Source organism: Pollicipes pollicipes, unplaced genomic scaffold (assembly GCF_011947565.3).
Source record: "Pollicipes pollicipes isolate AB1234 unplaced genomic scaffold, Ppol_2.1 Scaffold_7262;HRSCAF=8765_pilon_pilon_pilon, whole genome shotgun sequence".
NCBI lineage: Eukaryota > Metazoa > Arthropoda > Thecostraca > Pollicipedomorpha > Pollicipedidae > Pollicipes > Pollicipes pollicipes.
The window spans coordinates 15,092,306-15,119,628 of NW_023597055.1; the positions used below are offsets into that span (position 1 = coordinate 15,092,306).

Here is a 27,323-nt window from a genome sequence, read left to right on the forward strand (position 1 = left end):
GGAATACTTCATCGGCACGACGGAATGCCTCATCGGCACGCCGGAATGCCTCATCGGCACGCCGGAATACTTCATCGGCACGACGGAATGCCTCATCGGCCCGACGGAATGCCTCATCGGCACGCCGGAATGCCTCATCGGCTCATGGGTGCAAACATCGCCTTCTGGAGTCGCTGTTATGATTTTAACAACGGACCCTCAGCGACCGACTTTGCTGCCGCTGCTCAGGGTCAGTTACTCATGGTCATCTTAGCAGACCCCTTTCTGTGGCCGCGTGTTGGTCCGCCAACGGAAGAAATCAAACACTTTTCCGACAGACCAAAGCCCTCATCCGACTTCCACCTTCTGGGGGTCACAAGAGAGCAGCTGAAAAACGAGCCTGACGTCCTGCAAGTCGTGATTCCGTCGCTTCAAGCTGTACGCAGTATGCGAACTATGCAAGATCATTAATTTGACATGCAATGTGGACCTTATTGCGGCGCATCATATCAATAAGTACAGCTGGAGCACCGCAGGTTAATGATGGGGTCAAAACATGTCTCCGTTGTGCTTAAGCCCAGGGTGCATAGCGTGCCGCAGTTGCTACGTCTGGTTCATGCATTGGTCATTCCAAAGCATTAATTACGTCAATATACGACTAGTGGTAAATCGCCCAGTACGACGTTTTCTCTTGTGCATGCAGTATTCCTGCAAAAATCGACAGCTTGCCTTCTTGTGAGGTCAAGTAACACACAAGTGATAGTTATTGTATTACCGGTATCAGAGTGCTCTATATTAGTAACAATATCAATGCGTAATGATGCCCCTCCTCTTTGACATGCGAAGCGATAACAAAATTAAGCAGTCTCGTCTTTCAACAGGCGTGGTGGCACGCGAGTTCTAGTCCTTAGTGATGTGGTATTCAGTGTCAGGCTTAGCGGATATGTAACTTAACAGGCATCAGTGGATATGCTAAACGATTTCACTGTTAAGACAAAAGTGGTACATCGCCAACTGCCCCCCCCCCCCCTTGGAATGAGAGCGGCGAATACACATACTCTTACGTATAGCTGGCTGAGTCGTTATGAAAGTGAACAGAGCCTTGACTGTGTCTGCGCCGAAACAAACGTTATTAGATAATTCGCAAGCAAATCAGCATTATTTCAGGACGGCCGCCAAACCCTCGTCAGTGTTACTATCGACAATAATATGTTCAATGTGTTTATATAATATGTCATGACTTAAATAGCCCCGGCGAGTAGTCGTCGTTGATGGCGTGAACGCGCAGTGATCAGATCAACCCGCCAGATTCTCCGCTCTCCTGCTCGACGTTCAACGCCAGCCGTCGTTCTATGGAAGTTATCGGAAAAATCAAAAAATGTTGTACAACAGCCTATAACTGATAAATCCGACAGTCACTTGGCGGACGCACAATGAAACATAAAATATCGCAACCCATCGATATATTGCATAATTATCGAGAGCAGAATGCAACACGAAATAGCACACGTCATATAATAGACTAGGAATAATGTGCGAGTACGTATTCTAAAAAAACACAGAACGCATTTTCTTCAAATGTCTCCAAAAGGAGGAAAAGAGGGCCGGAACCCCCAGAATCGCAAAAGGGTCGGCGATTCCTTAGCTGGCCTTACATTGCGCCGAAGTGAGGACGTCGAGTGTCCAGCCGTCGATACACCAGACCGATAGGGCCCCCCACTCTGTACCTGTCTCACTGAGCCCCCAACCCCGACGGGGTCGGTGTTTTTAACGGGCCGCCTCTTATTGATCTTCCTGGCGCACATGTCCGGAATGAGCATTCGGGTCAAGCGTAAAAACAAAAACCGTACTCGCACGTTGAAAAAACACAGTATGTGGCCCGCGGCGGGTAGGTGCGCCGCGCGCCACATCTGAAGTAAACCTGCTCAATACCGTCCCCGGGATTACAAGAAAAATACACACGTCATAGGAATAGCCTAATCGCACTAAAAACAGCATGTGTCCCGCGGGGTACATAAGCCGCGCCACATGTCGGTCTCCCGGAGTGCTCCCGATCAGTCAGGAGCTCGCCACGACGGTCTTGAGTTCTTCTCGCTTGCTCTGAGAACCGTTTAATTGTTGACGGAGACCTTTTTGTTGGCCTGCCGTGGCACCCATGATCGCTTCGGTTTCGTCCCTGTTAGCCTCGGTGCATTGGTCTTAGAACAGCGCTAGCAGCGTGCCGATGAAAGTGTACGCGCATTAGTCCAACATAGCTTTACGTGCCGACGACGTCGTAGGTGTCATTTCTGCTGGTTATTGACTTTGTGATACCTATTATAACTGCGCGATGCGCATCGCGTTCTTAATCCATTTTAAATCCTACCATGTGTTTTACTTCTTCACAGCAAACAAGGCAACAACTCTGCATTAATCATCAGCCGTAAGCTGATGACATCGACGAGCCGGCTGGCTGTGAATGAGCTAGAAATCAACCTCTTGTTTGATATTGATGGTATTCGGCGGCCACATTTGGTTCATTTTGCGATGTCTTTCAGAAAGACTTAACTTCAAAATGGCAGCACTTACCACGGTCTGAACAAAATGAATAAGCTCCATATATGTGCGTACGCAACATGCCTATTCTGCTAGGGCTAAGCACAGTAAGGCGCATCCCCATATCAAAAATAGCTTGCTAAGAAATTCAAAATTTGATGGCCAGAATTCCTGGATTTTTTGTGCGGGAGCTAAACTCTAGGGGGGGGGGGGCATAATACTGCGTTATCATCCCCAAGAAATCCTGCATCTGCCCCTGCTGCTGGCAAGGTAATGATTATACGGCGTTCAGCCAACTTTTTAAGTAAGCCCAGAATGAGTCAGGTGGAGGCAGTTGGCGCCATCCGCTGTGGCGACGGGCGTGCTTAGTACAGCTGTGCAAGTGACACTCGCAGTGTTACGCTTGTGCAATGTGTTCCCTCAAAGCACAGTGTCATCTGTTAAAATTCCCTGATGTTGTGTGTTCCCTGTTTTGTCCTCGAAGATGTGTCGTCATAAAAGTAAGAATGAGACATAATTGTGTGCAACTTTAGCTGTGGCTGGGAGGGAAAGAATGCCAGGGTAGCCAGTTTTGCATGGTCTTGATCCTTGACCTTTTTTTTAGGTCGGGGGAGTGCGGATCGCATCCATTAATGGCAATATGATGCCCGTCTTGTGTTGTTTTTGTTTTTTGTTTTTTGTTTTTGTTTTTTTGGGTAAAAAAAGAATAACAGGGCATCCCAATGCTGACCTTTCATTGGCTTGATTCAATGGAATGCATGTTCATGCATAATCTGAGTAGATTGACTCCTTGACAAAAGATAACAAAAATCGGAGCCCGGTGCTGAATTTCAATACAAACACGAAGCTACTCGCTCAGACACAGCGGTAGAAGGCCCCTGTCGCTCGTCTCCCCAACGCATGTGATTTGTGTCCTTCCCTCAGCAATGCTTGAGCCTGGTCGTCTTAGCATGGCTTGTTACTGTAAAACATCCCCATGATATGAGGGCCTTCTATCTTTGATGACAGCGACTTCTCCGTCAGCGATCGAGACTTCTCTCTTCGTTACGAAGCCTGCTCTTTGTAACGGGGTCTTATCTTTTCGTGACGGGCCTACTCTCTTCATGACGAATCTGCTCTCTTTGTGGCGGGCCCTGGTCTCTTTGTGACGGGACCTCCTCCGTTCGTGATGGGGTCTCCTCTTTCCGTGGAAGGGCCCCTTTCTCGCGGCGGATTCCCGCTTTTCGCGACGGATGTCTCCTCCCATCGCGAGGGTCAGCTCTCCTCGTGAAGGAGGCCTCCTCTCACGTGATGGGGGGCCTCCTCTCACGTGATCAAAGCCTTCCGTTATGCCCATCTGACAGTGGTCATGCCCCTGGTCCACCTGTAGTTGTCTGCGCCCCCCCCCCCCCCCCCCTCCCCCTAAGTCCCGTCACAATGAGTCAGTCAATATGAAATAGCCTTTCGTAAGGTGAATCTGTTTCCGGAACCAGGCGTATACCATGCAATTGAGCATACAGCCACGAACGTGCGATCGCGCACTGCGTAGGGAGACGGTCCAGCCCAGTTTTTTCGATATACAACATGCAAATGTGGGTGCGGGAGACAAAAACTAAGTTGTCTTTCAAAGTGATGGCACGGTATCTGCAGGGGCGGGAGCGCTTTCATTACCAATGGCAGCAATGCGTCTTTCGTCATAACTCAACGCTGTGAAAATCGCTGCCACAGTGACGAAATTCTCTGACAAGATGGAGGGCGGGGGGGGGGGGAAGGCATGCTTACTTTGAACCATTTGCTCGTCATGCAACTTCATAGGGGCAATTAAAGACTGTCCGCCGTCGGGGGAGGGACGCCACTGTTTCACGCACTGCACTCTCGCCGCCGTATATAGATATATATAGATATAGATATAGATATAGATAGATAGATAGATAGATAGATAGATAGATAGATAGATATATATATATATATATATATATATATATATACGGCGGCGAGAGAGAGAGAGAGAGAGAGAGAGAGAGAGAGAGAGAGATATATATATATATATATATATATATATATATATGTCTCTGTTGTGTATAGCACATCTACGCACGCAACAGCACGCATCACAACACACCTGAACGTTACAGCATAACAACAAAATAAACTTGCAAAGTTAACTATTTATGAATGTATTATACCACGTACTGCAATATTCAGCTGATATAAATGGCATAGATAGCTATGCGAGTATCACACTATATTACACCAAAACTGAGTTACATCATAGAGAGGATATTTATCACTCCATCTGGATTATGGAAACGATCACAGATTGCAGTGTCACAGGGGTGTGGAAAATTTACTGCAATGTCCCAGATTTCGCTCGATACGCATGCTTATCTCATGCCTAATGAATTCAGTTGTCCATGGAAATCCTCGATTGTCATCACGACAAACAAAAACAATGCCTTCTTCACTTCCGCATCAAGACAATCGCGCTTGCCAGACAGGAATAACTCGCGCTTCGCTCGTTTGACAACGCATATCAGCACGACCCATGGACGCACGCGTCACCTGCCTGCAACCGACACGTCACACACCTATCTGATGCATAATCTGGTATATCATGTCGTAACACAGCGTAACACGCTTCCCGCAGCCACCAGCCACTACCGAGCGTCCCAGCCCGGCCCATAACAGCCACGGTTGGGTAGTCTCTTCCCACAGTGCTGCTTTTGCGGTCTGCTGCGGGGCGAACTCCGTCCGTCACACACGCACATCCCGACGCAGTGCGACGCGAGAAGCGAGGCGAGCCCGGCCCGCTTCGCCAGGCGGACCCTGCCCGCTTCGCAAGGTGAGACAGACCCGCTTCGCCAGGCGGACCCCACCTGCTTCGTCACGCGAACCTGACTCGCTTCGCCAGACGGACCCCACCCTCTTCGCCAGGCGGACCCGGCGCGCTTCGCGAGGCGGACTCGGTCCGCTTCGCAAGGCGAGGCAAACCCGCCGCGGGTGAGACGTCACACTCCGGACGGAGGCGCGAATCGGACGGAGATGTCCATCCACACAGGTTGCTGGGCGGGCCGCTGCCACGACACGGCGGGAGGTGAGGCGAGGCGTCACTGACTGGCGCAGCCCGCCAGGCGACCCGTCACGGCTCGGGAAGCGAGGCCGAGCCGTCGGCGATCGTCTCCAGCGCGCGCACCGCCTGCCGCAGTGAGGTCACTGTCTCTTGCAGCCGCTCGCGTGAGCAGGTGAGCGTCAGCTCCTGAACGGCGCTGTCAGACGGCAGCATCACGAACGTTACCTCGAAGTGCGGCCGGTTCGCGGCCGCGCCGGCCACGCTCGACTGCGGAGAGGGGGGGGGGAGATGGAGTTCAGGCGGCGCCACTCGGCGGTGCGGGGTGGCACGAAGACGGCGGGAAATGCGGTAAGCACAGAAGAGAGACGGTCATACGGCTGCGGGTTTGAACTTAAAGGTGTTTGTTGAAAACCCACATGATCCCTGTTAGTTTGCTGGAAAACTGAGTTATCCACTGCTGACCTGTGCAGCATTAGACTGACGACTGCGACTTGTTTTAACTGAAGTGGCGGCCTTAAAGTCATGAAGTACTGATCACGTCACATTAATGAAAGCATGATGTGAAGTGGCAACCTGACTTCAATGCTGTCCTGATAGATTCTTGACCTCTGCATCTCTGCAACCTCACTCACCAACTGTGACCCACCATGACCCCTTCTCACCTGCACCGTGACCACCTCGCGCCACCTGACGTCGACCAGCCGCGGCGGCTCGTAGCCGACCCTTGCCAACAGTTGACGCGCCGCCGGCCGCGCCTGCGCCACCAGTTCCAGCAGCGCGGTCTGCCTCTCGGCCATCCAGCCGGCCTCCTCCAGCGTCGTAGCCAGCCGCGCCTCGCCCGCCGGGTCGGAGTCCGACGGCGAACGACGCACGTGCTCGACGAAGGTGGCCAGCAGGGCAGCGTGGCAGCAGCGCACCTGGTCAGCGGCCAGGTCTGGGCACTTCACCAGGAGTGCTGGGGGCACAGGGCATTGGTCAGGGACATGGGGCTGGATAACTGGGGGAGGCTTGGTGTAGATGGACAAAATTGTGTTGAACTTTACAACATGGTGATGCAGTCATCACAGCAGATATAGACAGGATATGACCCTTGTGCATTACCATACAGGATATGGTGATGAACATGCAGCTTGACCTGAGCAACATTTGAAAAGTTCAAACACTTCTGGGCACATGGACTTATCCTGGTTGGCTGACTCTGTAATGTTTCCATTGACACATCTTTCTATATAACTCAAAATAACCAATGATGGGTCAAGGTAGTAACAGGGCAACCATGGGAACAAAGCTATTGACTTCTCATTACTAGCACTAATTCTGTAAATTTGTCTCATGAGATATCAAGAAAACAGCAAGATATCCCAACCATTGAAAGCTTACATGAGACATGTTCCCTCTTTGATGGATCTGTTCCATCCAGAACAGCCCGCTTCACAATAGCTTTGAAGGGCTTGTCAGACAATGTTGCAATAACTTTGAGCCCATCCAAGTGCTCCTCTGGTAGATCCATTGTTGTGTGGCAAGTGAAGCACCATCAAAAAAGCGGCCTGAAAATAGAGAATATTTTTAGAGTGCTCAAAACATGCACATTTAGAGAAACACCTCAGGCTAATCGACCACACACAAACATTAACTGGGACTGCTATCAACCCCATGAGGCGGCATCCTGCCATTGACATGTCCATGAGCAGAGGTGGAGTAACGCAGTTACAAGATCATGCATACCCGCTAAGTGCAATTTTCAAGACAGAGTATGACATAGTTTAAACGCACATCTCAACGCGAAATCGACTAACTTGCCCATAACCACCACCCAAGCCTTTCCATGCTCAGCGTTCAGCTCCAGGGTTACTTCATCGGCCATTTGCTCAGACTTCAATGTACGCGTTAGGCAGTACCCAATCGGATTGCAGCCTTTACGCAAATGAAACCTTCTGATTGGCTGTGTTGATATGATATGCGAGTTTCAAGTCAGTATTGGATGTCTCCATAATTTGTGAGAAATCTGGCGCCAGTGCTACCAAACCAACGCGAATGTCATCAAAACGTTAGCCACGGTAAACGCGTGCACCTGCAGTGCCGATAACGCTCGTGTGTTGAGGGCGGGTGCGTGTTGGTGGGTCGATCCCTTGGTGTACCCGATATTACCCTCCTGCTCATTGCGAACTGCCTTAAGGGAGGACAGGTACGTTCATGCTCACACACGTTTGCGGCATATTTGGGATGGTGCTTTTACACTAAACTCATGATGTGCAGCAAGTCTATGTCACACAGGTGTCTGGGGAGGTGAATAGAGTATTTGCAGACTAGTTTGAGACTGAGCCACCTTATTTGATCTATTTATTATTCTAGTCTTTTTGCAATGTGGCATTCTGTGTCTATAAATTTTAGATCAGCAGAAAAGCCTTAAATTAGTTTTTGCATTGTAAGTGGAGTTCATTTGCTAAAAATGTAATGCTAACAGTAACTTGCATGAAATGTACCAGGAGGTACTAATTGAGCAAAGCTTTCAAACAACTATTGGTTAATGAGCAAACAGTGGCCTCCCTAGCATGTTGTGTCATCCCAGAGAAATGAGGTAAATGGGTGTGAAGTTGACTGGAATGTAGATGTTACATGCCCATCATGGCAAAGGAGGTTGGTGGGAGACCTTTGGGTCATAACCATTGCCACCTATTGCTGTCATCTTGGTCACAGACTAGTACACTCTGAAGTGCTGGAGTTCAAACTGCATGATGTTCTATCAGGATGTGTGCAGGGGCTGGATCAGCTGAACAACTTCTGGCATGTTTTTTTGTGTAGCTAATGGTGTGTCCCTTAACAAACCTTTTAAGAAAGATGGGCATTGACATGCTTGTGATGGGTGCTAAGCATATGTTGCACTCTTGGAGTTGCAACAAACATTTTTTTTCTCTCTTTGATACAAGCAGCTCTCAGAAGAACTACTGTCTAGTTTGCAGTCCCCTAAGATGAACTGAATGCTTCCTAGCAGGACTATGGCAAAGAGTATGTTTATTATAAGCAATCTGAGCATAATTTGGCTTCTGAACACTTAAGTTTATTATGAGTGGACTGCAAGGCTACTGATGCATTTACCAATATTCTGCATCAGGAGAATACCATTGCTGCTGTCACTGGGTTTTATTACAGACCACTACACTCATTATATTACAGACCACAGACTCATATTACAGACCACTCACTACAATCATTGGTGCCTTCTTCAGGTGGCAGTGTTTGCATGCTGTCCCATTTCCCATGCATCCCTGCACTAAATCATTGGGGACACACTTGGTTTTGCATTTGCTGCAGGTGGTCTGAGACTGGGGCTAGGCTGTGAGATTTGTGGGGAATTTGGAGGGATTCATGGCTGTTTGGTCTAGTCAAACCACTGTACACTGCACAGTCAAGGTGTGTTGTGCTGGTGGAGGGACAGGGTAATGCTGGTCTGCTGGTTGGGCAAGGAGCAGGCACAACACATGTGCTGACATTACTGAATATTTGTGTTTGTGAACTGGGTTAGGGCATGCCACACTCAGGTCAGCTCAAGGGTGAGGGGTTGCTGCACTCAGATGGAGGCTGTTTGTCAGCTGACTGTGAGTTTGAACTTCTGCCCGCAGGCATTTTCGAACTTGAAAGATAGAGCTTGACTTAAAACACCAGTGGACTGGTGTCGAGATTTCGTGATTCGCGCTATTTTGTATATTGTTAGGTCAATAATTGGACCCAATATGGCAAGCCACGGGAAAATTTCTTGGAAATCGTGCTTAAACATTACAGCATCATAACTACGGGATCATGTTATTTGGCGACACACATCTCAAACACGCGTGTTCCTCGTTCAGTTGTGAGTATAATGGTGTATAGTTTGAGGTGCTCCGAGCACACGCTCGTCATGTATGACTCCGTTAATTTATCAATGTCTGTCTGCCGCTCGCGCCGGCCGTAGATCGCCGGGCAGCGTTAATCAAAAACCGCCGCTGCTCCGAAACCACAAAAGGTAGGAACATGTGTTTGGTGTCCAAACACGCGCATTGGATGCCCCATAGTCTAGCGATGATTTGGGCGGCATTGCACAACATACTGAAGAGGTATCCTAAAAAAACAAACTTGGTGGATTGCATCCCCTTATCAGTGCGAGGCGTAACGTTCGCGGACCTGGTCAGTAATGTTTGCTGTCACTCCGCCTCTGTTGGCCGAAAGATCACCGCCGAAATGGCAACGGGCAGCCGTGGCGTCGTACCTCTCCGTCCGAGATGGCATGCCTCCTCCCTCCCACCATGCGTAAACATAGCGGGGCTAGTCGTACAACCTGTGACCTTACGCGACCGTATCCGGGCTATGGGTGACAGGACTCGATGTAGAGCTTTTGGACTTGACGGTGTGCCGCGGCTTGCGATGGAAACTGTTTTGCTGTCGTAGGACCTCACTCGCTTCATCTAACCAATAATTATTTCATCACTTGCGTTTTTTTCCTGTTCGTGAAAGATAGCTTTAGCTCTTATCATTGACAAGTCTGGTCGTCATCACGCCACCGCCAATTGTACGCTGACATCGATGTATATCTGCGGGCGAAAACACGAGAAGTTTGCCTGTTGGCAGGAAAATGCAGATGTATATCCCTTGCTTCCAGTAACAACGCGCGCTCACCATGTCGCTGGCGGAGGAGCTGCTGGCCGATCTGGAGGAGGGTGACGGCGCCGACGAGCTGCCGGAGGCGCCGAGCGCACTGCCCGTCATCCGGGAGGAGAAGATGGAGATGGATGACCCGTGCGCGCCAGAGGGTCCGTTCGGCCGGGAGCGTGACGTTCGCTTTGAACGCGCCCAATGTCTGCATGCATTGAGAAGCTGCGAGCTTTGTTTGTGTGGTGGAACTGAGGTGATGTGCACAGTTTCCACTGATGACGGGTGATGATGTTTTAGAGTACCTTGAAGATCGCCTGTCTTAAAAATCGCAGACTGCATTTTTTAACACTGCACATGAGCGGCTTTGGGCTCAGGCGGTGGCATGAACAAAGGTCATTGCGTACACCATGAACCAATCGTCCGAGAAACATTGTCACGACGCGCCTGTTCGACTGTTGTGTTGGACGGCTTGTTTTAGGCTGGGCCGATTTCTTGCCGTACTGTGACATGTCCAAATGTTTTCATCTTTGGCGCCATCCGTCTCCACCTTCGTTCAGACTGTCTGCCTTCTCATTGGCCAGTCCAACTGGCTTGACCCTCCGCGTTTACTTTGTCGCGAGCGTCGCGAATCAAGCATCGTTGCCGCCAGAGGCCTTCAGGAGGATCCACGATTCGCAAAGGCAGTCGCGTGTAGCGGGCAGTTGTGCTGGACGAGCGGCATCGGCTGACGCCGACGTCTGTCCTCAGCACCCGACGGCGCCGCGGTCCACTCGCTGCTGAAGTTGGCCGGCTCTGCCCGGCTGGAGGACATGATGCAGGCCGTGGAGAAGTTCTTCGCCAAGGTGCTGCAGCCGCCTGAGCGCGTGCAACGTCTCGATCTGGCCGTGGACGCAACTACTTCGTGAATGTTATCCGGTTCCGTTTCTGTTTTGGTGGCATTTTATGTGGGCAAAAGACAAAAATACTGCAATCTCAGTAAGAGTTGCTGGGTTCCAGACCCCACTGACCCCATTGGTGGTGACGCTCATGCATTTGACCTTGCTGGACCGTGTCAGTTGAGCTGTGCGCGAAGGTGGTGCACTACGAAAGGTCCTGGTTGTGATGCTGCTAGCTTATGAGGCCGTGGCCTAGCCTTATGAGCAAAATTTATTTGTAGTTTGTGCTCATGTGGCGCAACCTATTGCACGGTGCAGGGCGGGGAGTTTGACTCGCCCGACGTGGTCTGGGCATCAGAGAGCTGGCATGGCGAAGTGTATTACCGCTTCGCTGCCCCGCTGCCGGTCCTGCCAAAGGCTTTCGTCATTTGCGATTTTCCCCGCGCCGGACTTCTGTGGTGTTTTTGCTGTGTGCTTGCTGCGGTCCGACTTGACCGCACCGGCTTGTGCTCGGTTCTGACGCATCACTACACGCGCCGTGATGCCGGCTGGTCGCCGTGTCTTCGGCCCCCTATCCCCTGACCCCGCTGGTTCGCGGACGGGCGATGGTGTGTGAGCCGCCGCCTCCTCCCCCGCGACCTCAACTTGACCCATGCTTGGCGATCAGGAGCGGCGAGCCGAGGACATGGTGGGACCGGTGGAGGCTGACCCCGAGTACCAGCTGATCGTGGAGGTCAACCTGATGGCGGCCGAATTCGACACGGAGATCGGTGAGTTCAAATCCCGGGACAGGATTTTTATGGACAAGCATGACGGGCTTTTCACCCCACCCCTCGTCGCCTGGTCGCGTGGGCTTTACATGCAGACTGCCACGTGGCTCGGCGTCGCCTACGTTTAACCCCCGGCTGCCTGCGTCGCCGCAGGCATCATCCACAAGTACTGCAAGGACCTGTATGGCCGCCGGTTCCCCGAGCTTGACTCGCTGGTGGTGGCGCCACTTGACTACATGCTGACCGCGCGCGAGCTGGGCAACGACCTGGAGCGCGTCAAGAACAACGACCAGCTGCAGCAGCTACTGACCCAGGCCACCATCATGGTGGTGTCCGTCACCGCCTCCACCACGCAGGGGTACGGCGTGCCGAGTCGGTCTGCCCGGGACGCCTCGCAGGGGATGGTGGGCGCGTGTGCACGCCGGCGGGGATACGCTTTTGGGGATGTGGATGGATGTTAGCCCTGGTTCAGGCTGTGTTGTTCATCGTGACAAACGATTCAACTGCCCATAGTGCTTGAAGTCATGTGCGTATTTTTTTCTTCACGAAACCAGCGGCTGTGTTTTAGTTATGCAGCGTTGGTGATGTCATAATGTCGACCGATGCGTTTGGGAATGCCCGTGGGCAGAGTTCACGTCGTTCCTGTGTGTTGGGTCTCCGATGATGCGGCGTGCTGACGGGCGGATTCCCGGAATCTGGTGTCGATTCCCTGAATCCGGTGTCACTTCCCTGAATCCGGCGTCGATTTCCTGAATCCGGTATCGATTCTCTAAAGCCGGTGTCGATTCCCCAAATCTGGTGTCATTTCCCTTCCCCTGTTGATTCCCTGAATCCGGTGTCGATTCCCTGGATCCAGTGTCACTTCCCTGAATCCGATGCCGCTTCCCTGAATCCGGTGCCACTTCCCTGAATCCGGTCTCGATTTCTTGAATCCGCCGTCGATTCCCAGAATCCGGTAATGATTCTCTAAAGCCGGTGTCTATTCCCTAAATCCGGTGTTACTTCCCGGAATCCGGTGTCGACTCCCGGAATCCGTTATCGGTTTCCTAAGGCCGGTGTCGATTCCCTAAATTTGGTGTTGATTCCCTGGATTTGATGTCGGTGCCCTGAGTTTAGTGTCCATTCCCTGAGTCTGGTGTCACTTCCCTGAATCTGATTTCGCTTCCCTGAATCCGGTGTCACTTCCCCGAATCCGGTGTCGACTCCCTGAATCTGTTATCGGTTCTCTAAAGCCGGTGTCGACTCCCTAAATTCGGTGTCGATTCCCTGGATTTGATGTCGGTGCCCTGAGTTTGGTGTCGATTCCCTGAATCCGGTGTCAGTTCCCTAAATTCAGTGCCTTCCCTAAATTTGGTGTCGATTCCCTGGCCCCGGTATCGATTCTCTGAAACCGGTGTAGATTTCCTGAAGCCGTTGTCAATTCCATGAATGCGGTGTCGGTTCCCTGGATCCAGCGTCGCTTCCCTAAATTCGTTGTCGATTCCCTAAATCCGGTGTCACTTTCCTGAGTCCGATATCGATTCTCTGAAGCCGGTGTCGATCCCCTGAATGCGGTGTAGTTGGCCGTCTGACCGGCTGCCGGCGGTGTGATGGGCCGTCTGACCGACTGCCGGCGGTGGGCCCGCCCAACAAGCGCGGTCAAGCCAGGCGGGCACCACGTGGCCCGCACCCGACACATCTCTGTACTGACTCATTGGCGTCGGTCCGAGTCATCTGAAATTGATGACCCGTCGTAGCGTGACTTAGGCAGACCTTATTCGACCTGAGTTGGCTGCTGTGAGAATTCGTCCCTACTTGCGATGACTTCCACCCGAACCCGACCTCACACAGCAGTCGGAATCATGTGACCTGACCTGACCTCGCCTCACCTCGCCTCACCTCACCTCACCTCACCTCACCTCACCTCACCTCACCTCACCTCACCTCACCTCACTGAGTCTTTGCTCGAAGCTAACCCGTCCCGGTTGGTAGAGGTCTATAACTTGACTTGACGCTATCTGACCTGACCTCCTGGCATTAGTGAACCTGTGCGAGAACCTGACACGACTTGGTGGGTTGAATTCTGTGATACGATTTCACATGCCCAACAACGCCCCTTGCTGGGCTACCGAGCGTGACCTGGCCTGGATGGTGGGGTCGTCGATCTGACCTGACTTGACACCTCTCAGTGAGCCATTACCGAGACCACTGCTGCAGCAGGTTGAAACCAGGGACCTTAAATGAGCTGGTCTGATCTTGTCTTACCTACCCTGACCTGGTCTGTCCTGACCTGACGTGATCTGACTCAAGTGAGCCGCTACCCGAGGTTGACCTGGCACGGTCGACAGACACCCCTGACCTGACATGACCTCACTGCAGTGAGCCGCTACCCGAGGCTGACCTGGTGCGACTGGTGGAGGCCTGTGACCTGGCGCTGGAGCTGAACCAGAAGAAGCAGCGCATCTACGAGTACATCGAGTCCCGCATGGGTTTCATCGCGCCAAACCTGTCGGCCGTGGTGGGGGCCGCCACCGCCGCCAAGCTCATGGGTACGGGCCCGGCGCAGGTCGGCCAGCGGCGAGGCCGGAGTCCGCCGATTGCAGGTGGCATGCCAAGGCCCCGGGGGAGGGGGAGGGGGCGGCTGGTCACCTTTGCGTCACCTCGTGTAAGGCTGGAGTCGGTGGGAGCGAGGGGGGGGGGGGCGTTATGGCCTGTGGCGTGGGCAGAGAAATGGTGATCTCCGCGAACTTGTGGTGGGTTAGTGAGGCGCTGTTTTGGGCCGCAGTGGCACCGCAGTCGCCTGAACAGTAACTTTAACGGGTTGTGCCGCATATCCCACATCGCCCGCACGTAGGACCCTAGCGGCTGACGCCGGGACACTGGGCGGGTTAGCCGGACGTTGCTGATGCTGCTGATGATGTTGATGGTGGTGCTGATCATGATGGTGATGGCGGTGGTGGTGTTGATGTTTATGATGATGTAGTTGATGATGGTGGTGGTGCTGATGATCATGATGATGATAATGATGTTGATGCCGATGATGATGCAGCTGCCCCTCTCCCGGACAGGCGTAGCCGGAGGCCTGACGGCCCTCTCCAAGATGCCGGCCTGCAACATCATGCTGGTGGGAGCGGAGAAGCGGAGCCTCTCCGGCTTCTCACAGGCCAACGTGCTGCCACACACCGGCTTCATCTACTACTCGCAGCTGGTCCAGGAGCTGCCGCCCGTGAGTGGCCGGGTGGGCGAAGGCATCGGTTTGGGGCCGAGAAATCCGCGGTTCGATTCCCAGCGCGGGTAACTTTCGGTTTCCGTGAGGGGTGTTGACGCTTGTGGCCTGAATAACTGTATGCACCGACAGGCGATTACTTCATTATCGCGAGAGGCGAGGGCTACGTTGACATCGGCTGCCTAATCCGCCTGGTGGCGCAGGGAGGGAACAACTAGAATTTTTGTTTTACTTTGTTATCTGTGTCGGCCTGACGGGTCGCCTTATAAAACTGCATTTGTTTTATGCACAATGGCAATGTTGAACTCTGCTTCTTCACTGAAGAGCGACCGCAAGCGGTCGTGGACATGTCAGGTGCAGCACCTGCAGTTTGTGGCATGTTCGCCCGTGGGTGACCTGTCGTCCTCGATAATTCGTGCAATGTTACCCGTGTCGCGGCTCTCCGTGACCCGTCACGTATGACCCGTCACTCCCGTAACACGCGTGACGCGCGCGACCTGACCTGACTTGCCCTGATCGGGACGGCAGGACCTGCGCCGCAAGACGGCGCGCGTGGTGTCGGCCAAAGTGGCGCTGGCGGCGCGCGTCGACAGCTTCCACGAGTGCCCGTCGGGCCACGTGGGCCGCAGCCTCCGGGAAGATATTGAGAAGAAGCTGGACAAGATGCAGGTGGGCTGACAGAGGGCTGGTGGGGCGGTGCTGGAGACTGGGGCCGGGATTTGGGCTGGGGCCGGGGCCGAGTCGGGGTCAGGGCCGGGGCCGGGGTCTGGGCCGGGGCCGGGACCGGGACCGGGGCCGGGGCCGGGGCCGGGGCCGGGGCCGGGGCCGGGGCCGGGGCCGGGGCTGGGTCTGGCCTGGGAGTAAGGCGGGCTGCTGGAGCGGGGTTCGCACTGCCGTGCTTTCGTCATCATTGGGGCCTTGCGACGTACTCAGTTGCTGAGATCGTGTGGCGTCGCCTGTCTCTCGCTCTGGCGGGAAGGGCGTGCACGGCGGGGATCGAACCCCGCTTCTCTGGTTTCCCAGATGCGCACCTGTGCAAGTCGTGAAGCCGCCTCCTGATGGGTATGGCTGGGACCGAGAGCATGACATGTCTAGCAGAGTTGAACCGCGAGGCAGTGACACGGACCTGTGCATGATGACTGACTCAGCCCTAGCCCATGTCGCGGTGCCCGCCTCCGGTAAGAGCGTCTAGGCGCGTTTGTGATTATAACGATGACAAGACTGCCTCTGGCGCCTTTCTTGAGCCAGTGGCTGTCATTGCGCGCTGGAACTACAATCTGGTGACTCTGACTCTGACTTTGTCCCGCGCTGCGTTGCAGGAGCCACCTCCGGTGAAGGCGGTGAAGCCGCTGCCGGCGCCCATCGACATGCCGGGCAAGAGACGCGGCGGCAAGCGCGTGCGCAAGATGAAGGAGCGCTACGCCGTCACCGAGATGAGGAAGCAGGCCAACCGCATGACCTTTGGAGAGGTGAGACCCCTCGCGTCAGCCCCTCCAGGCTGAACCAGGCCGAAGAGTGGAGTGTAGGGCTCAGGTGTCGGAGACGTTTTGGACGAGGCGGAACGAAGTATGCCCCGTTCACCTTAGTTTGTTACGCTGAACTTTTGGAAAGGATGTGCTGGTTGGAGACCTGTGGGATGTATGTCAAGAAGGATCACTGTCGCTCCGCCTTGTACATGGTTAAATGTCAGCACGGATTGACATACGCCCTGGGTCTGAACCCATCGATTCCAATCGTTTCGGGTAGGCTGGATGCAAAAATGGACGTGAACCAGGCTGTCCAACATGCTCTGGAGGCTGTCACTTATTCGCGGGACATCACCACCGGCGTCATCAGAACACCGAACCCAACTAAGCGCTCACAGCACGTGACAACCAAAGTGCTGGGCGACATCACCTCCCAGACTTACTGCTCGTTGACCCGGCGTCGCCGTCGGCGGCCGCACCTGACCTGTTGGGCGTGGCCCCCACCGTCAGATCGAGGACGACGCGTACCAGGAGGACCTGGGCTACACGCGCGGCAACATCGGCAAGGGCGGCACGGGCCGCATCCGCGCAGCGCAGATCGACGAGAAGACCAAGGTCGGTCACGGGAGTCGGGCGGGGGCGGGGACGGTCTCTGACTGTCCCTTGTGGTCTGGAGTACAAGTCTCCCAGTCTTCTGCCGGTCTCTGTCCCGTGTGGTCTCCCAGTCTCCCAGTGGTCCTCCCAAAAGTACAAGTCTCCCAGTCTTCTGCCGGTCTCTGATTGTCCCTTGTGGTCTGGAGTACAAGTCTCCCAGTCTTCTGCCGGTCTCTGACTGTCCCTTGTGGTCTGGAGTACAAGTCTCCCAGTCTTCTGCCGGTCTCTGATTGTCCCGTGTGGTCTGGAGTACAAGTCTCCCAGTCTTCTGCCGGTCTCTGACTGTCCCGTGTGGTCTGGAGTACAAGTGTCCCAGTCTTCTGCCGGTCTCTGACTGTCCCCTGTGGTCTGGAGTACAAGTGTCCCAGTCTTCTGCCGGTCTTTGACTGTCCCTTGTGGTCTGGAGTACAAGTCTCCCAGTCTTCTGCCGGTCTCTGTCCCGTGTGGTCTGGAGTACAAGTCTCCCAGTCTTCTGCCGGTCTCTGTCCCGTGTGGTCTGGAGTACAAGTCTCCCAGTCTTCTGCCGGCCTCTGACTGCTCCGTGTGGTCTGGAGTGCTGGTCTCCCAGTCTGCTAGTTTCTGACTGCCCCGTGTGGTTTCGAGCCTCCCAGTCTTCTGACAGTCTCCGGCTGTCCCGTATGATCACAGGTACGAATCTCCAAGACCCTGCAGAAGAGTCTGCAGCGACAGCAGAACTACGGCGGCACAACGACCGTCAAGAAACACGTGGCTGGCACGGCTTCCAGCGTGGCCTTTACACCGCTCCAGGTCAGTGGCTGGTTCAGGTCAGGTCATAGGCCGGAGAGGCTGTGCGGGGCGTTGTGAGAGTCGGGTGAGGGGCCGCGATGTCAGCTCAAGGCAGATCACGGGTCGGATTGGGTCAGGAGACCCCGGGGTGTGGCAGACTGGTGTCAGGTCAGGGGGCCCCGTGGGTGGCATCGGTGGTCGCTGAGTCCAGTTGCTGGTTAGCGTGCAGTCCAGTGACGGCGTCCACGCGGTCTGTTTTGTGAGATCCGAGAGCCGAGCAGCGGTCCCGTAGCGGCCCCTGGCCACGTGACCCGTGACCTGACCGTGTGACCTGACCATATGACCTGTGACCTGACCTGTGACCTAACCGTGTGATCTCTCCCTGGCAGGGTCTCGAGATCGTCAACCCGCAGGCGGCTGAGAAGAAGGTGTCAGAAGATAACGCCCGCTACTTCTCGAGCGTCGCCTCCTTCGCCAAGGTGGAGCGCGACTGAACGTTCGGGTCACCCCTGATCTGAGGTCACAGGCACGACCCCGGCACGTGACCTGAGGCCACCGCGGGCCGCGGGTCCGTACACTGCCCGGCCCGATGGGCAGAGATCGACGGCCTCCTGGGTGTGGCGCGATGGCGGCGGGGCTGGGCCGCACGCGGCGGGTACGCGCGTGACCGGCAGGGCCTCCGGAAGCACCCGGGGCCCCCTGCAGAGGCCTCGGGGGATAGCATGAAGACAGCCAGGGTTTTACTGGGGTCTGGGTGACGTGTAGGCCAGAACCTGAGAACGCTGGAGCCCACGTGAACAAGACAAGGCAATGCAAGACACGACACGGCACCGTGAGGACGGGGAACGTGGACGTCATGCCCGTCGGCGGGGTATCGTAGCTCTACCTCCGCGGAGCTCGGCTATTCGTCCAGGCCTCTGGCGTCGACTTCTGTTGTGGACTTGTCGTGACTCCCGCCTGCGGCAAGTGCACGCGCCTGGACCTCACCACCGCCGCATGGCTGTGTGGAGACGGCGGCTCCGCACCGCGCGGTGTCTCGGTGGCTCCCCCATCACAGCGGCCGCGAGCGGCTAATATACCCCGGCGGGGTGTGACCGCCGCCGCGGTGCTGGCGGGGTCGTCCCGGCCGCCCCGCCCGCCGGCGGCCGGGACTGCCCGTATCCGCCGGGGCGGTGGAAGCGTCTCGCGTGCGGCCCCCCCAGCCGGGTGGGCGCGCGGCGTTTGGGCGGCGTGGCTCTCTCATCATGTGTGTGACTACTTCATCAGGTGCGGTGATGTGCTGAGACCGCGCTTGGTCCGGAAGGCTCAAGTGGCAAATACAGGCTGTTTTCGCGACGGTTTGTGAACTCTGGGGGATGCGGATCTGGTGAGCGAACGTCGGTGGTGCGGATTGTGCTTGGTGCGTCCAGGACTGGTTATGGAAATATGCAGCCACGCTATGCAAACTGTGAGCGCTAACGATCCGCTTCAAGCTAAAACATACATATTCGTGTCATGACACACGAATGCTGGACAAATTAAGACCCAGCCGTACTTTACAGACTAAGCGTGCTACACTCACGAACGGCGAACGAACATTCATACGAACAGTGACTTTCGAACAGTGGCCTGCAAATTCGTGAAAATAGAACACAGTGAACATGGCATTTTCGCAGACATTTCTTGATTTTCCCGAGCTTTCCGGCACTTCAAACCCATAAGGCCCTCCAGACGTCATGTCCAGCGTCGGTGCGCCCTACGACTTCAGTCATCACCGCCATGTACTCTATCTTTGGGGCGACTTCAGTCATCACCGCCATGTATTTTATCTTTGGGACGACTTCAGTCATCACCGCCATGTATTCTATCTTTGGGACGACTTCAGTCACCACCGCCGTGTGTTCTATCTTTGGGACGACTTCAGTCATCACCGCCATGTATTCTATCTTTGGGACGACTTCAGTCATCACCGCCATGTATTCTATCTTTGGGACGACTTCAGTCATCACCGCCATGTATTCTATCTTTGGGACGACTTCAGTCATCACCGCCATGTATTCTATCTTTGGGACGACTTCAGTCATCACCGCCATGTATTCTATCTTTGGGACGACTTCAGTCATCACCGCCGTGTGTTCTGTCTTTGGGACGACTTCAGTCATCACCGCCATGTATTCTATCTTTGGGACGACTTTAGTCATCACCGCCATGTATTCTTCCTTTGGGACGACTTCAGTCATCACCGCCATGTATTCTATCTTTGGGACGACTTCAGTCATCACTGCCATGCATTCTATGTTGGGGATTGCCAGCGCACGGTGGCTGTGTGGTGCTGAGGAGGACGGCGTGGGAAGGATAAACACTCACACCGCAAAACACGTTAATCGTTAATTACTTCGAGTCCTACATGGGCACACAACACAATACCACACGAGACTCACACACACCGTAGTATGATACTATGCGTTCGCATCCCGGCCCATGGCATCGTAATACGATGCCATGAACGCATAGCCCGGCCCAGGGTGTATGGCGGTGCTGTGAGCACGCATTCTGGCCCTTAACGTCGTGTGTAGTACAAAGCCCAGCCCGCAACGTCAAAGTGCGTAGTGCAAAGCCCAGCCCGCAGCGTCGAAGTGCGCAGTGCAAAGCCCAGCCCGCAACGTCAAAGTGCGTAGTGCAAAGCCCAGCCCACAACGTCGGAGTGCGTAGTTCAAAGCCCAGCCCGCAACGTCGAAGTGCGTAGTGCAAAGCCCAGCCCGCAACGTCGAAGTGCGTAGTGCAAAACCCAGCCCATGGCGTTGTGGTGCAACCCAACATACCCCCCCCCCCCCCCATCACAGACTCGGTCGCACTCTCGATATGTTGGGGTGGCACCAGCTTGGACTGCTTCGGCACATAAGTGCCAAAATAGGCCCAAAATTAGAACGTGGGCCTCCTACACGTCAGAATGGGGCCTATAAGGGTCAGAATGGGCCATATACGGGCCAAAATGAGCTCTTGACAGCTCAGAATGGCCCTTCAGAAGCTTACGTAAAGCCTTTACAGTTCAGAAAGGCCCATTACCATGCAAGTAGGGGCTCTCAACAGGCCCTCCAAGTTGGGCGGGGAACCCCCCCCCCCCCAGAGCTTTCAAGTTGGGGGGAAGGGGTGAGCTGCCTCCACTGCCCCCTCCTCCGGTCTCTGCGTCCTTTGAGAGTCTGGATCAAAAACTCTGTGTCATGCACGCCGCAGTCCGCAACCATGCTGGTATGCGCAAGAACGAAAAAGCTTTCGTGGTTCCTTTATTAAAGGGATGCGTTGCGCAGTGTTTCCGTGCGTAGAAACTGGGATAATCCGTATCCCTTGGCAATACCTACAATAACTGAGTTATCTCCCTCGCCTACCCAGGAGTTCCACGAATGTCCATCGGGTTAGCCCGCCGAAGTTCATCATCACATCACCACAGCAGACAATGTCAGGCGTGCTCGCACGACTCCTAGAACACGATGGCCGGGCGGGACACCCTCGTGACGCTCGTGTGACGGGTGTGACGCGTGTCTCTCAATCGCGTAACGCTCGTGTGACGCATGTGTCTCTCACTCGTGTGAGACGACTACTTGTGGTGTGCGGTGTTGGTGAGGTGCCCCCCCCCCCCCTCCCTGCACACGACGCGCGCCGATCCCCTGTTTGTTTACGCCCCCTCCCCCTCCCCCGCCCAGTCCAGCGCCGCGTGACGATTTTAGATCGATATTACAACGTTCGTCAAGTTAGATCGATATTACAACGTTCGTCAAGTTAGATCGATATTACAACGTTCGTCAAGTTAGATCGATATTACAACGTTCGTAAAGTCAGATCGATATCACGACGTTCGTCAAGTTAGGTCGATGTTACACGTTCACGTTCACGTGTCATATTCGATCTACTCACCAGTTACAATGAAATTTAGCTCACAGATAGAGCTAATTATGCCAATGACGCATACACATGTCACTAAGTGTGACATGACACATGATGTACCGTCATATGGCACAACATATGAGAGACAACGGCCAATTAAATCACAGGAGATGCATCGTTCAGCATTCCTTGGTTTTGGTGGCACCTTACGAAGCCGGATGTCTCGTTTTAGAGATGCGTCATATATGCTATTGTTTGAGAGCCCCTGGAATGCGTAAATTCAAATGCCACGCGTGGCCACTTGGTGAAAAACTTAATACGTACATGGTACGCATTTTTGCTCAATTTCAAGGTGATCTAAGGAGTCCCTCGTGCATTTACTTGACACACAATGTGTATGTGTTAACACATGCGAAGCTGTCATTTTCAAGTCTTGAATGCCTCTGGAAGGTGAACATGTGAATGTCGTACTATAATATTTGGTGGTTAGGTGTAACTATGTAAGGCGATTATTTGTGGGAATTTCAAAGCAATCAAAGGAGTTCGCGAATGTGTGAAAACCGACATCGAATGTGACATTTTTTATTTGTGCGTCATATTTTGCATGCCGTAACGTCATATGGCACATCATATAAGAGGCAACGGCTAATCACACCATAAGAGATGCATTGTTCAGCATTCCTTGGTTTTGGTGGCATATTACGACCCTGCATGTCTCGTTTTAGATATATGTCATATATCATATTGTTTGAGAGTCTCTGGAATGCGTAGATTTGAATGTCACAGATTGCCACTTGGTGAAAAGCTGTATACGTACATGGTACGCATTTTGCCCAACGTCAAGGTGATCGAAGGGGTCTTTCGCGCATTTAGTTGACATACAACGTGTATATATTAGCACGTGCGAAGTTGTCATCTTCAAGGTTTGAATGTCTCTGGAAGGCGAACGCTTGAATGTCATACTATTATATTTGGTGGGTAGGTGGAACCATGTAAGGTGATTACTTGTGGCGAATTTCAAAGCAATCAGGGGAGTCCGCGGATGTGTGAAAACCGACATCGAATGCGACTTTTTTTGGTTTGTGCGCCACATTTTGCGTGCCGTACCGTCATATAGCACATTATATGAGAGGCAACGGCTTATTACATCACAGGAGTTGCATTGTTCAGCATGTCTTGGTCATGGTGGCATATTACGACGCTGTTTGTGCCGTTTTAGAGATATGTCGTATATCCCGATGTTTGAGAGCCTCTGGAATGCGTGAATGGAAATCTCACAAGTTGCCACTGAGAAAAACGGTATATGTCCATGGTACATATTTGTGGCACATTTCAAGGCGATCAAAGGAGTCCCTCTGCCATCGTACTAACATGAAATGCATATATGTTAACACTTGCGAGATGGACATTTCCAAGATTTGAATGCCTCTGGAAGACGAGCATTTGAATGTCACAGTCTAGTATTTGGAGGCTAGATGGAGCAACATGATATAAATGTTTCTGCCGAATTTCAAAGCAATTGAAAGATCTCGGTCTTGAGTGACCTTGAACTTTTGTTTTTTTACGAGCGTGGTTTTAAATGTCACAATTGGAAAAATGATTTTATTAGGCAGCGTGTATGCACCCTCCAAAATAGAGGGCGGCTACGCACCGGGCTTACACACCCTCCAAAATAGAGGGCGGTTACGCACCGGGCTTATACACCCTCCAAAAATCTTTCAGATGGTTGTACGTGTCAAGCATACGCGGATTGGCAGCCTGGCAGGGAAAGAAGTGCAAAAATGCAGAATACCGTGCTAAAAGTCGGTTCTATGCATGATAGACATCAAACGATCACGAAATCCATCAACTCACTCTGAACCAGTCTTTGGTCACAAATGTTTGCCGCCGGCCCTCATCTCCAGTGAATAGATGGTTAGCGCGCTGGTCTCGCACGCGATAAGCCCGAGTTCGAATCTTGACAACGGCCGCTGTCAAGTGGGTGGGTTCATGGCCTATCGGCGCGCCGCGATGATGCCAACTCGCTTCACTTCTAAGCGGCATGAATTCTGGATAGAGCTCTTCATATCGGACAGCACCGCAGTTTCTAATGCTACGGGGGGGGGGGGGGAGTCCACACCCAACAGAGATATTGAGGGTCCCGTGAAGGTTGACCGTAAATCTAAATGAGTGAGACACACTGAACAGCCAGTGGAAGTGACGCACACGACGGCGGAGGCATGTAGAATTACGTTCGGCAATTGCGCGTAAAAATTTATCGGTGCGTATTCGACTGCTGCTCAAAGGCGAAGGCACCAGGGCCAATAGGGACGGAACCTGAGCGGTCATGGGTGCCGACACCAACAAAGCGGCTCCCGTCAAGTATAGGGTCCTCAGAGCAAGCAAAAAGAACTCAAGACCAACGTGGCGGGCCCCTAAACGATCGGCAGTGCCTCGACAGACTGACCTATGAAGCCCCGGTCCAGCCCAGCCCCGGTCCGGCAGGCCGCAGGACCCTGGGAGCAAATGGAATTATTCAAGACCATAAATCAATACCTCTGTGCAATCAAGAGTGCACGGGCAGGTTAACAACACGAGTCTCGATAGGAGTGAAAAGTCAGCCGCAAATGAGATCAGAGAGTGGCCTCAATCAAAGTAGTGAGCCCACGAACATCGAACGTCTCCGTGCCTTACCTTATAAGAGCCCAAGCAGCGGCACAAGGCCCTTCAAGCAAGTAGAAAGTACCTGAGGTTTATATAAAGGGTCCCTGAGCAACTGAGTGCACCCTGGTATATGCGGCCCCGGAAAAAGCGTATGCAGCCCTTCGAGCGAATGGGAAGAATCCGTGGAGGAAAACCTGATCGATCAACAGTGCTCAGCCATGGAGGCAGATAGCGTCCCAACAGCACATTGGGCCCTATGAGAAAATGCGAAGAGATCAAGGGTAACTTGGAAAGTTCCTTAGCGTTCAGATTGACGCAGCAAGTGGACATATAGAGACAGGCAGCCAACAGCGTAATGCATTTAGACAGCGTAATGAGCCCCAAATTTTTTCCCAAACAACACTCTCAATCAGCGAAGAATGAACTTCGTTTACTCATGAACTCTTTACTTCCGCTAGCAATGTTCCTTGGTTATTTGTAGGCCCAAATGCATCCAATTTTGTTGTGCCTTTGTTGAAATGAAACTGCGTCCGCCCGGCCGGTTATGGGCCCCTTCGGAGCCTTTAGGTTCCCTCGGCATGGTCAATGGGACATGGTCCTGTGACATGGCTTAGACACAGAACTAGAGGAACACAGCCTGGTGGTTACACAATGAGACGACAACGATCGAGTCCCAAACACACAAGTCATCGAGCAAAGTTCGCTCAGGAACACTCACTCGTTCTTCTCATCAATTCACTTCTTAGTCACTGTGAACGCAAAACGCGAAAAGAGCACAGCCTAGAGGACGCGTCAGAAGGTACGACCAATGACGAAACCAGGCAAGACATCAGCCTGCCTAGTCATCCCAGCACAGTTCGCACACGAACACGTACTCGTCCTCTTCATCAATCCCTGCACAGGCATCGTGCGCCCATTTATCGCAGAGAGCACATCGCGGCCAGGACTCGCTCGATTTGGACATGGAGAAGAAGGACCCGCAGTACAGACAAGCTACATCTTCTTCGTCCGAGGACTCCTCAAATGTAAGCTTTCGCGGCGTACGCTTCCTTTGTTTGCGCCACGGTTTCTGAGTTTCTACACTCTTCCTTTTTCTTCCTTTAGACTGACTTCTGTCGTCATTTTTCTTTCCTCCCTGTCCACCTTCTTTTCCTTTGAGTCTCTTCTCGAGTTCCTCCTTGTATGGTGTGCCAGTCAAGACACATGTTTTACCTTTCTTTCGTCCTTTACCTCTCTCCTCCCTTGAGTGCACTTTTGGCACAGGGAGGATATCGCGGGGAGACACGTAGGAGCTTGCGGGTGAGTCATTTTGACCTTGGGAAGCATGGCTCGGTCCAGCTGAGCATGACACTTCTAGAACGTCATCTTCGTCATCGCTAGAGCTTGAGAAATCATCTGGCAGAACCCCAGCGGTGAGCAACTTCGCCGGAGTTTCGGCATTAGTCGAGCTTCCCTGCTCCGATATTCCAGCCTGCGTTGCGTCTCCGGCGACAGTTTCCGAGGACTCTCGAGCGTTCGTGCTCACCGATACATCAACGTCAGAAGGCCCAGGCATGGGCAGAGGAGCTGCTGCTGAGTTGAGACCCACTGGTGCGTCTGCGGTGCCGGTCAGCGGGATGTTCGTTGTTTCACGTAACCCAAAAGCAGGGTTTGACCACACGATTCCTGATCTGAAATGTCAAAAGCTACGGCCTTTCCTGGCTCAGGACTGGTGTATTGTGTGATGTTTCAGGCTGCACGAAATCATTTTCCGCTTTGGAAAAACATGAATAGTTTTGAAGCTAAAGGAAGACAAACTTGTTTGTTGTCCTGTTGGCTTGGTCAGGTTCATGAAAGGCCATGCGATGCCCGATGATAGCAATCTGATATAGTTTTACGCGCGCTACTGGATGCCACTTTTTTCTTTATTATTTGTTGACTTTCAGAGATATCAGCGTGTCTGCAAAGCAGTCTGGCCTGGAAAAGACGAGAATAACTCCTGTCTGTGAGGCCCAAATGTCCCGTTGCATAATTTGCAAGCCCAAATCCGTCATTTTCCTGTTTCCCTTCCAAGCTCTGAGACCTGTGTCCTTTCCAATCCGCATCCTCTAGGACCTGGTCGCTTGTCAGGAAGTGAATGATGCCCTGTGAGGTATCATGCATGAACCGGTGGAGGAGAAGGTGGTAACTGCTGCTCACGAGCTGGCCGACAGCCTGATGACGCACGCCAACACCCGGGCCTTCGGCGAACATCTGCAAAACACCTGGGTCGGCTGCACCCGGAAGTGGGCCTTGGGACTCCGGGCGCAGAAGGCATCTCCACGAACATGCACGTGGAGGCCTTCCACCGGGTCCTGAAGTACCAATATCTCAACGGAAGGATCAACAGGAGAGTTGACAAGTGGCGTTCAAACATGATGCGGTTTCCTTAGTGCCTGCACACAGCACCCACAGTCCAAATGAGCGTCAAATATGGAGTCCATATAAAATAGCGCCCTGTGTCGTCATAATACCGTTTGAGGCATGGGAACGACCAATGCTTTCAGCGAGTTTATATGTCTGCCAAACAGCCGTATGCATATTTGGAGGCCAGCGAGACACTTGCTGTGGGGCGTCGTTGCCCTTTGCAGCATCATTGCAACGCCAGATACGCCCCTAACACTTTTGGTTATTGTTAAAAAAAAACTACGAGAGCCATTCTGTAATACCAGAGGCACGTGGAAGCCGCTTTTTACGGCACGTCAACCAGAAATTATATTCTTCCATCACGGAATTACAATCGAATTGTGAACACCCCGTAAACATGTTTCCTGTGATGCATTCCGATGTGTGCGTTCTCGTGCATTGGTACACCCGCTCGCGACGTCTTGTCATTTATTTTGTACTCGGCGCTTCGCCGGCAGCAGTCCGCGCCCATGTCGCATCTCGGACCAC

The 27,323-nt window shown here is 53.2% G+C and overlaps 2 protein-coding genes across 3 annotated transcripts; one reads left to right on the forward strand and one right to left on the reverse strand.

Annotated features, from left to right (window-relative positions):
- Positions 1-5,534: 5,534 nt before the first annotated feature.
- Positions 5,535-7,085, reverse strand: LOC119114229 (uncharacterized). Of its 2 annotated transcripts, none has more exons than XM_037238429.1 (3): positions 6,944-7,085; positions 6,226-6,518; positions 5,535-5,749 (listed from the first exon to the last, which is right to left on the reverse strand). In XM_037238429.1, the coding sequence occupies exons 1-3, from the start codon at positions 7,071-7,073 to the stop codon at positions 5,633-5,635; spliced, it is 540 nt and encodes a 179-aa protein (XP_037094324.1). In that variant the 5' UTR covers positions 7,074-7,085; the 3' UTR covers positions 5,535-5,632. The 2 variants fall into 2 exon arrangements, with proteins under 2 accessions (XP_037094324.1, XP_037094323.1); XM_037238428.1 differs by having other exon boundaries at positions 5,535-5,830.
- A 3,111-nt stretch (positions 7,086-10,196) lies between these two features.
- Positions 10,197-19,224, forward strand: LOC119114273 (U4/U6 small nuclear ribonucleoprotein Prp31). The gene is made up of 11 exons (XM_037238471.1): positions 10,197-10,347; positions 10,937-11,031; positions 11,732-11,834; positions 11,988-12,192; positions 14,193-14,362; positions 14,882-15,039; positions 15,568-15,708; positions 16,359-16,508; positions 17,016-17,120; positions 17,808-17,927; positions 18,296-19,224. Exons 1-11 carry the CDS (start codon positions 10,215-10,217, stop codon positions 18,398-18,400), a joined length of 1,485 nt encoding a protein of 494 aa, XP_037094366.1. The 5' UTR covers positions 10,197-10,214; the 3' UTR covers positions 18,401-19,224.
- The last annotated feature ends 8,099 nt before the right edge of the window (positions 19,225-27,323 follow it).